This window comes from Octopus bimaculoides, chromosome 25 (genome assembly GCF_001194135.2).
Source record: "Octopus bimaculoides isolate UCB-OBI-ISO-001 chromosome 25, ASM119413v2, whole genome shotgun sequence".
Taxonomy (NCBI): domain Eukaryota; kingdom Metazoa; phylum Mollusca; class Cephalopoda; order Octopoda; family Octopodidae; genus Octopus; species Octopus bimaculoides.
The window spans coordinates 7,283,887-7,294,443 of record NC_069005.1 but is presented as its reverse complement, the minus strand read 5'-3'; the positions used below and the strand labels follow the sequence as shown (position 1 = coordinate 7,294,443).

General features: G+C 39.8%; 1 protein-coding gene across 1 annotated transcript in view; it reads left to right on the top strand.

Annotated features, from left to right (window-relative positions):
• Positions 1-10,557, top strand: part of LOC106878888 (bromodomain adjacent to zinc finger domain protein 1A) — a 60,167-nt gene that overhangs the window by 22,648 nt on the left and 26,962 nt on the right. The window contains exons 2-8 of the mRNA XM_014928233.2: positions 1,649-1,924; positions 3,632-3,733; positions 4,739-4,843; positions 6,068-6,155; positions 8,104-8,329; positions 9,006-9,181; positions 10,238-10,333. Coding sequence (XP_014783719.1) covers positions 1,649-1,924; positions 3,632-3,733; positions 4,739-4,843; positions 6,068-6,155; positions 8,104-8,329; positions 9,006-9,181; positions 10,238-10,333 — 1,069 coding nt within the window. The remainder of the gene's footprint in view (positions 1-1,648; positions 1,925-3,631; positions 3,734-4,738; positions 4,844-6,067; positions 6,156-8,103; positions 8,330-9,005; positions 9,182-10,237; positions 10,334-10,557) is intronic.

Genomic DNA, 10,557 nt, shown 5'->3' with positions numbered 1-10,557 from the left:
TTTCACCACAACTTTCTCTCACTCTTACTTCCTGTTTCTGTTGTGCCTGTAATTCAAAGGTTCGGCCTTGTCACACTGTGTCACGCTGAATATCCCCGAGAACTACGTTAAGGGTACACGTGTCTGTGGAGTGCTCAGCCACTTGCACGTTAATTTCACAAGCAGGCTGTTCCGTTGATCAGATCAACTGGAACCCTCGATGTTGTAAGCGACGGAGTGCCAACAACAACAACAGATGTAACCATATATGGCCTTATTCATACTTTACTGTCTTAAAATAATGCCCAGACATATTGAATATTGTAGTCCCAGATTAACAAAGGCTTCTGGATGAGGACTGACTTTGGGCTAGACAGGAATAATGACGTAAACATACCAACATGGTTGACACACACAGACATAGATATATACAGCCAAATCCACTCACAAGGCTTTGGTTGGCCCAATGATATAGTAAAAGACACTTGCCTCAGATTCCACGCAGTGGGACTGAACCCATGCCCCCTCCTAGCATTGGAAATGGACATCGCTTGCTGGATGGTGACACTTGCTTACAGCTATCTTGTGACGTCAAGGCAAAGAGATAGCAACATACATACGCACGCGCACACACACACACACAGCAAGCTTCTTTCAGTTTCTGTCTACCAGACCCATTCAAGGCTCTGGTTGACCTGGGCCTATAGTAGAAGACAGTAGACCAAGGTGCCATGCAGTAGGACAGAACTGGAGACCATGTGATTCGGAAGCAAGCTTCTTAAGCACCCCAACTGCACCTGCTGTATATAATAAGAATGGATTTGTGTTCAGGTTTTGTACAGCTGCTTCTGCAATCTGTAGTCCTGCCATTGTTTGTGCTGATGACAGCAGACGAGTCTTAGGTGATGAAGGAGATTAAGAATGGATTAACTTAAGCTATTCTATTGTCTATAGTCTTAAGAAGCTATATATCGTTTGGAATTTTCATTAAACTGGTCTTTTTGGAAGTTATCTCTCATGCTTGCTGTTTTATCTTTCAGCTTTCATTCTTTTACTTGTCTCTTTTACAGTCTTTGGACTGCAGCCATGCTGGGGCACTGTCTTGGGGGTTCAGTCAAACAAATTTGATCCCAGTATTTATTTCTAAGCTTGGTACTTTGTCTATTGTCCTCTTTTTACCAATCCACTAATTATTGCTACTTTAGGCATAGCTGTGTGGAAAGAAGCTTGCTTCCCAACCACATGGTTCCAGGTTCAGTCCCACTGCATGGTACCTTGGGCAAGTGTCTATAGACTTGGACCAACCAAAGCCTTGTAGATTTGGTAGATGGAAACCAATAAAAGCCTGTTGTGTGTGTATGTGTTTGTGCTTGTTTTAGTGTCTATTTGTCTGCCACTGTCACTTCACATCTGGTGTTGGTGTCGTTATGTCCCTGTAACTTAGTGGTTCAGCAAAACGGATCAATAAAATTGAAGGCGGTGCTCCAGCATGACCACAGTCTAATGATTGAAACAGATGAAAAATAAAAAAGATACTTGAAAGCAGTACCCCAGACTGGCCACAGTTAAATGACCAACACCAGAGAAAGAACAAGAAAATTATTTTAAAATATTGTTAGTTTATTTACAAAGATGAATGATTTTCTCAATGTCCTTTCTTTATTTTCAGGGAGTTTTTTGAGCGAATAATATTGTGCAACAGTCTTCTTTGGTCGTGTGAAATAACAGGAAAATGGGGATTAACCTACCAAGAAGCAGTGGAAACGGAAGAGCGAGCAAGAAGACACTTAGCTACATTCCCTGATTACCTTCAGCGGCCAATTCTCTATTTGGCAAACCTGACCCATCGCAGTCGGTTAGCTGGCATGAACGACGATGTGTTCGTTTTTGCAAAAGATCGTTACTTCATTGGAGAAATAGTTGATGTGGTTCACGAAGGAATACGGTAAAATAATAATTTGTTTTTTTTCTTTTCTGTTTTTAAGAATTGGAACTTCTGTTTAATGTGTGTGTATTATATTTTCTGGCGTACAAGTCAATGTCGTATAGAGTGTAAACATGGTGTGTAAAGATTCAGACATTGTCACTGTCTTTCCAAATCCTGCTGCATTTCCCTTGGAATTTTTGTTCCTCCAAAGTTGTCTTGGTGTATAAGTTGACCTTTTCTTCCTATTTTTTTCCTTTTATATGACTGTAAATTTTGGTATGAAAAACTCGACTTGTATATTGGAAAATATGCTATGCAAATGTATGTGTGCATTCATGTGTATACTTGTGTATGTGTATATGTATGGACACTTGTTTATACATACATACACACACACACACACACACATTTTTATATAATGAAATCTCAAAATGTCCTGAAGACTTGTATTTGCTGTTCATGTTCCAGTGTTAGCAAGTTCGACGTCAGCATCAGTGTTGGTGTGTCAATGAAAGTCTTCCTGGTTGAGTCAGGTCTCCAGGTTTTGACTAATACGGCTGATGACGATGATGCAAAAATTAAGTGGGAAAGTTCAAAAACCCTTTCATTAACCATATTTTGAAATATTCAATGTATTTCAATTAAACAGGAACCATTGGTCTTGCTAGTAATTTCAGCAAAGAAACTGTTTGCTGATCTGTGCTAATATTTGACAATTGATAAATCAGCATATGTATGGTGAACAGCAACATTCAAAACGATTTGCGTATTTATTCTTAATATGTCCTGGTAGATTCGTATGTGAATAAGCTTATCACTGTTGTGGCTGTCACAGGAGAACAATTTCTCTTTTTTATGCTGACAATGTGTTCATAATACACTCAAGGCATTAACCCTTTAGCATGTAAAACCAGCCATATCCAGCCAAAATATTCTACCTGTTTTATACACAAACTGTCCAGATCTGGCCTCTCACATCAACTCTGTGTGTGAGTGTATGTTTGTGTCCTTGTGTTGACATTGCATGGTTATTATAAATGAATGTCATTCATTTACAACATTCTGCAAAAACCTCTTGGAAACCAGCAAGCGTTGGTGGCAATAAAGTCCATACTCTGGCCCATGCGAGCATGAAAAGGTGGCACGTAAAAGCACCCACTACACTCTCGGAGTGGTTGGCGTTAGGAAGGGCATCCAGCTGTAGAAACTCTGCCAAATCAGATTGGAGCCTGGTGCAGCCTTCTGGCTTGTCAGTCCTCAGTCAAATCGTCCAACCCATACCAGCATGGAAAGCGGACGTTAAACGATGATGATGATGATGATGATGATATAGGTGCAGGCATGGCTGTGTGGTAAGAAGTATGCTTCCCAAGTACATGGTTCCAGGTTCAGTCCCACTATGTGGCACCTTGGGCAAGTGTCTTTTACTATAGCCTCGGGCAGACCAAAGCCATTGTGAGTGGATTTGGTAGATAGAAACTGAAAGCTCGTTTGTTTGTTTGTGTGCGTGTGTGTGTATGTGTGTCTGTCCCCCCAACCACCGCTCAACAAGTGGTTCGGCAAAAGAGATCTATAAAATAAGTACTGGTCTTACAAAGAATAAGTTGTAGGGTCGATTTCTACAAGTAAAACCCTTTTAAGGCGGTGCTCCAGCATGGCCTCTGTCAAATTACTGAAACAAGTAAAAGAATATATATACTATGTATTTTTAATTTCTCTTTTCAGCAAACCGTACAAAATAGTGTGTATCATACCACCAACAGAAGAACAAATCCAGAAACATGCCATTAATGGCGATGTAGAAGATGGAACAGAAGATGGGATAGGGTTTGTGTTCATCTCTTATACCTTTATATATGTTTGTGTGTATGTGTGTGTGTATTAGGGGTGGATCCTGGTGCTAAAGCCAGAGGATGCAATTTTAAAAATCAAAGCTGTATAATGGATGCAGAGTACTCTAATTTTATGTATGTACCCTCTTTCTAGTTGTCTTTCCAAAACGAGAAATTTGTGTGAAAATATAATTTGGTATTTGCATTTTTGCATTTTTTATATATCTTGGACATACAGTGCATGCCTTGTGTACGTACAGGATATACCATTGGAGTACGCTGCATGGTGAGCAGTTTGCATCTCAGCATCATGGTTCCTGGTTCAGTCCCACTGTATGGCAATTTGGGCAAGTGTCTTCTACTTCTACTCTAACCTCAGGTCGACCTAAGCCTTGTGAGTGGGTTTGGTAGATGGAAATTGAAAGAAGCCCATCATATCAAATGTGTGCGGCTGCATTTTTTACCTTGTCTTGACATCGTGTGATAGTTGTAAATGAGTATCACTGTCATACAAGCAGTGTTATTCATTTCTAATATTCTGAGAACATTTCTGGCCATGGGGAAATATTACCTAGGTTGGAAACGGGTGAAGGTTGGCCACGGGAAGGGTATCCAGTCATAGAAAATCTACCTCTAATGAACTGTCTGACCCATTCAAGCATGGAAAAGTGAACGTTAAATGATGATAGTGTATCTATTTCTAGCATGTCAAGTCACTGTATTGAGGCTTGGACTCTTGTTGATTTTCCTTCTTTTTTAAGACAGATTGCTTTGATTTGAAAGAGGTTTGGGTGTTATTTCTAGCTTATCAAGTATCCATATAGAGGAACCCTTGTGAGCATGTGTCTTTCCTTTTCTCCCTTTAAGATTGGTATGGTGTGATATGAGTTTCATTTGGCTACTCTTTCTAAATGGCACATGTAGTGGCTGCATTGTTAGTTAATTTTCATACATGTCGTTATTGATGTACTTACGACTGAATGCTGATCTTCGTTAACAGGAACGAGAAGAGTCAGAACCAGGGACTTGATCCAACATTATACACATACGTTGTTAAAGACACGATGTCAGACGAAACACTCACTGTGAAAACTGTACAGATCAGGTAAGTTATCGAGTTTTTGTTTTGAGCATCTGGTTTGATAGGTCTGCAAAGTGTGTGAATTGTTGAGAAAGATAGAGGCGTGGGGTGGGATCCTGCCAAACACACATTTCTGTTAAGTGAGCCTTAATCGTTTAGGATTTAAGCTGGCCATATCCAGCCCAAATATTCTTATTCTATCTGTTTTGTGTTCAAACCGTGGAGGTGCAATGGCCCAGTGGTTAGGGCAGCGGACTCGCGGTCATAGGATCGCGGTTTCGATTCCCAGACCGGGCGTGGTGAGTGTTTATTGAGTGAAAACACCTAAAGCTCCATGAGGCTCCGGCAGGGGATGGTGGCGAACCCTGCTGTACTCTTTCACCACAACTTTCTCTCACTCTTTCTTTCTGTTTCTGTTGTGCCTGTAATTCAAAGGGTCAGCCTTGTCACACTGTGTCACGCTGAATATCCCCGAGAACTATGTTAAGGGTACACGTGTCTGTGGAGTGCTCAGCCACTTGCATGTTAATTTCATGGGCAGGCCGTTCCATTGATCGGATCGACTGGAACCCTTGACGTCGTAAGCGACGGAGTGCCACCTGTGTTCAAACCAGCCGGATCTGGCCTCTCAAACCTACCCTACAGTGTCATTCCAAAAATATACAACCACATCGTCAAAATTTTCAAAAGTATGAAATAATGTATGATTAATTTCTAAACAATATTAATAAATATTACATTTGACAGAGTAATCTAATTGCTAAAGAGTTAAAAAGCTAATCAGAATTAATTAGGTGGTGAAGAAAAGACTGTTAATGTCTGATATTAATTAATAGTAGTCTATAGATACCTTTCAGATGGTATAGATTCCAATTATATTGGAATTTGCTGCAAAAAATTCTTGATGGGCGGGAGAGGAGTTTGGGATATTTCATTTTCATGAGTTGACTTTGTTTCCTCATAACTTGGAGAGAATAGGTATTTTTTTAATGAAATTTTGTGCAAATACTTTTTAGTTGTTGTAGGTGGCCTGCACACATATATATATATTTGCAAAATGAAACTTGGAATTTTGAAAGAAATGCGTTTCAGTCTGTGTGTGTGTGTGTGTGTGTGTGGACACCCATCAATTTTTAACATTAAGTTCTGATGTAATCGTAATGTAAACTCCCTCCCCATCTCTCCATCTTTAACCTCCTGCATGCTGTTCCCTTTCCTTGACAGTTATTTTATTGTCTTTACTTGCAGTCGTAAAAAAGGACTCTATACCAGGGACAAAAGTAAATTATTCTTAAAACAGAATTGTTACGTCGTTGACGGCGTATGGACAGTAAAGGTAAGAATTTGATTTGTCTTTTATTCGCTTGACCGATTGGTCAATGGTTTTCCTTATTTGATCTCCCTACCAGGCCAGTTGGGTGTGATTTAGCCATTTAGCATTTAAACCGGCCATATCCAGCCTAAATATTCTACTTGTTTTATGTTCAAACCAGCCAGATCAGGTCTCTCCAGATCATGACCAAAGCAAATACAAGAATAATAGAATGCAATGAGCTTCTTTCAGTTTCCATTTTCAAAATCTGGAAGCTATGAGATAATGCATGATTAATTTAAAACAATGTGATTAAATGATCAATACATTTGACTGAGCAATCTGAATGCTAGAGGGTTAAAGAAGATTTTTGTTGCTATTTCTAGCAAAGCAAGTAACTGCGTTGTGGGTATAGTTATTCCGTGGTACTTTCTTTTGCCAAACTGCTAAACTACTGGGATATAATCTGTTGTCATGCAGTGGTGGTGGACAAAATGTTTAGAACATAAATCTTTATATACATACATACACATATAGGTGTAGGAGTGGCTATGTGGTAAATAGCTTGCTTACCAAGCACATGGTTCTGAGTTCAGTCCCACTGCATGGCACCTTTGGCAAGTGTTTTCTATTATAGCCATGGGCTGATCAAAGCCTTGTGAGTAGATTTGGTAAACAGAGACTGAAAGAAACCTGTCATTATGTGTTTGTCCCCCAACCGTTGCTTGACAACCGATGCTGGTGTGTTTACGTCTCCATAACTTAGCGGTTTGGCAAAAGAGACTGATAAAATAAGTACTAGGTTTACAAAAGAATAAGTCCTCGGACCGATTTGTTAGACTAAAGGCGATTTGTTAGTCAAATGACCTAAGCAAATACAAGAATAATAGGATGCAATGAGCTTCTTTCAGTTTCCATTTACCAAATCCACTCACAAGAATTTGGTTGAATTGGAGCTATAGAAGACACTTACCCATGGTGTCACACAAACCCGAGGCTGCGTGGTTAAGAATCAATCTTCTTAATCATCCAGCCATGTCTGGTATAACTCTTCAGGGAGCATACAGTCAATGAAATCAACTGTGGTACTTGACTGGTACTTTATCTTATCAACTTCAGAATAATAGACATAGTTGACCTTAGTTTGGTCTGAACTGAACTGAAAAACTAAAGGATCAGAAGTCAAATACGAGAACCAAAAGAATGCCAAAATATGTGACTGAAAAAGAACATTTAGCAGCAAAAGACATGGCAGTAGACAATATCATGAAAATGATTAGATTTAGGAATCAAATGTGGAAAGATTGTCAAATGGCCAGCAGAAAACTGCCTGGAGTATGGTCTTTCTGCTTGTGTGTGTGTGTGTGTGTGTATATATATATATAATACAAATAATATGTGAGTATATGCATATATACGTACATGTATGTACATGCCTACATCATCATCATCGTTTAACGTCCGCTTTCCATGCTAGCATGGGTTGGACGATTTGACTGAGGACTGGTGCAACCGGATGGCTACACCAGGCTCCAATCTAATTTGGCAGAGTTTCTACAGCTGGATGCCCTTCCTAATGCCAACCACTCAGAGAGTGTAGTGGGTGCTTTTACGTGCCACCCGCACAAAAACGGCCACGCTCGAAATGGTGTCTTTTATGTGCCACCCGCACAAGAGCCAGTCCAGGGGCACCGGCAACGATCGACATGTATATATAGATGCATATCTGGGTACAGGATGTCACAAGAAAGTGTGGGCAAAATGAGAAACAAAACATCATAAACAGAGCACAGAAAACACCCAGGCCACATAGAGAACATTTCCTTCATCAGCTGCCACCATTCTAAAACTAAGCGTTTCGGAGAGTTATATATATACACACACACACACACTTTGATCTTTTACTTGTTTCAGACTTGAAAAAAATATAATATTAATGTTTCTCTTTGTTTTTCATTTTTATTAATTTCAGGATAGCATAATAAAATCATTAAAGTTGACAGAGTTACGCTTTGAGAGCTTTTTTGCTGGCCCCAAACCTTTGTTTGCTGTGTCGCAAGCCAAGAGGAAGAAGAACTCCTATTTGAATCCGAATTTAAATGTCATGTCCCAGAGTCCTTCAGACAACAGTATGAACGACTACACAATGCGAGGCAACGACGCTAAGAAGAACAATAACTTAGCAGATAAAAACAAACGTAAGAATAGAATTTTTTTTCTTTCTTTCTTTCTTTCTTTCTTTTGTTGCTTTATAAATTTCAAATTAAGTCCTCATGTAGTTTGAGAGACTTGCCTGGACCAATGCAACTTTTCCATGCTAGAAGTCCCGACCAAGTGATGTAGCATGGATGCCTGGCTTGGGTAGTTTAGTCACACTGGTCCTTCACTTGCTGAAATATCGCACCTGTGACTGGCCTTCGTGCTGGTGGCACGTAAAAGCACCTACTACACTCTTGGAGTGGTTGGCGTTAGGAAGGGCAACCAGCTGTAGAAACTTTGCCAAATCAGATTGGAGCCTGGTGTAGCCATCTGGTTCACCAGTCCTCAGTCAAATCGTCCAACCCATGCTAGCATGGAAAGCGGACGTTAAACGATGAACGATGATATATAAATATATATATATATATATATATACACACACACACATGATGGGCTTCTTTCAGTTTCCGCCTACTGAATCCACTCACAGGGCTTTGGTTGGCCTGAGGCTTACAGTAGAAGACACTTGCCCAAGGTGCCACGCAGTGGGACTGAACCCAGAACCATGTGGTGGGTAAGCAAGCTACTTACCGCACAGCCACTCCAGCACCTATAGCCGCTGTCCAATAGCTGAAACCAGTGTGTAAGGCAATGGTGTTTATTTACATTTTGCAGAATTGAAGGCGATTGAAGATGAAAAGATGGCATTCATGCGCATGAGTCCTGAGGAACGTGAAGCTTTTAAGGAGAGAGTGAAACAGGAAAAGATTGCTGAACGTAACGCACGTAGGGAGGAGATAAAGAGACGACTTGATGAGGAGAAAGAGAAGAGAAGATTAGAGAGAGAAAGGGTAAGGTCTTCTTTATGATTTTGTGTTTTTTTTTTACCCATTCAGATGGACTGCTTTTGTTAGTGTTGTATTTGGTGTTTATAGATGTGGTTGTGTTATGTTTGGTGTGTGTGTGTGTGTGTGTGTGTATATACACACAGTTCAGGTAATGTGTGTGTGTAAATATATATGTTTGTTTATTTTAAATCAAGACAGTGCAAGTTATAAGAAATAATGCAAGCCGATGGTTTGTATTTTTACCTTGTATTTCAATATTTGGGGCTTAAGGCACCTTCTTCAACACCGTTTTATTGAAGATTTCCTGAAGAAGGGGTAATAAACATGAAACCCGGAATACTGAAATACAAGATAAAAGTACAAGCCCAATTTATTACTTCGCAGAATTGTTAGCACACCGGACAAAATGCTTAGTGACATTTTGTCTTTTGTTATGTTCTGAGCTCAAATTCCGCCGAGGTTGACTTTATCTTTTATGCTTTCAGGGTTAATAAAATAAGTACCAGTTGTACACTTGGGTTGCTATAATTGACTAACCCCTCCCCCAAAGGTTCAAGCTTTGTGCCTTTAGTAGAAAGGGTTATTTCTCATAACTTGCTTTGTTTTGGTTTAGAAAAAAAAAAAAAATTTTTTTTCTATATCAGACAGTGCTTCCTGCAAACTATACTACTTTAATGTATGTATGTATTTGTATCTGCTTGGTTTGACATCTGATGATAGTTGTAAATATGTGTCACTGTCATGTCGTGTGGTATCTGTAGTTTCTGATCTTCTATGAAAACATGACCGGGCATGTTTTCATGGAAGATTGGCAACATGTGAGTGTCGGTGGCAGCAAGGGTGTCTGACTATAGAAAAATCTATCTCAACAAATTCTGTCTGACCCATGCAAGCATGGAAGAGCAGATGTTAAAAAAAAACAACATCAAACGAACTAAGTTTATCATAAAGACTTAATGTAACAACATCAAGTGTATTTGGTGTTGTGTTAGTAAGCATCTGCGTTTGAGATTCTGTGTTGGTCTCTTGTTTTAACAAATCCCTTTTGTCTTGTGGCAGGAAAGGGATAAGAAAAGAGAAGAGAAACGTATCCAGGCTGAATATTTAAAAGAATGGAGCCGACCTCGTGACGATTTGGAATGTGAAGATCTCAAGGTTTGTGTAACTAAATTATTAATATCATCATCATCATCATCATCATCATCGTTTAACGTCCGCTTTCCATGCTAGCATGGGTTGGACGATTTGACTGAGGACTGGTGAAACCGGATGGCAACACCAGGCTCCAGTCTAATTTGGCAGAGTTTCTACAGCTGGATGCCCTTCCTAACGCCAACCACTCAGAGAGTGTAGTGGGTGCTTTTATGTGCCACCCGCAC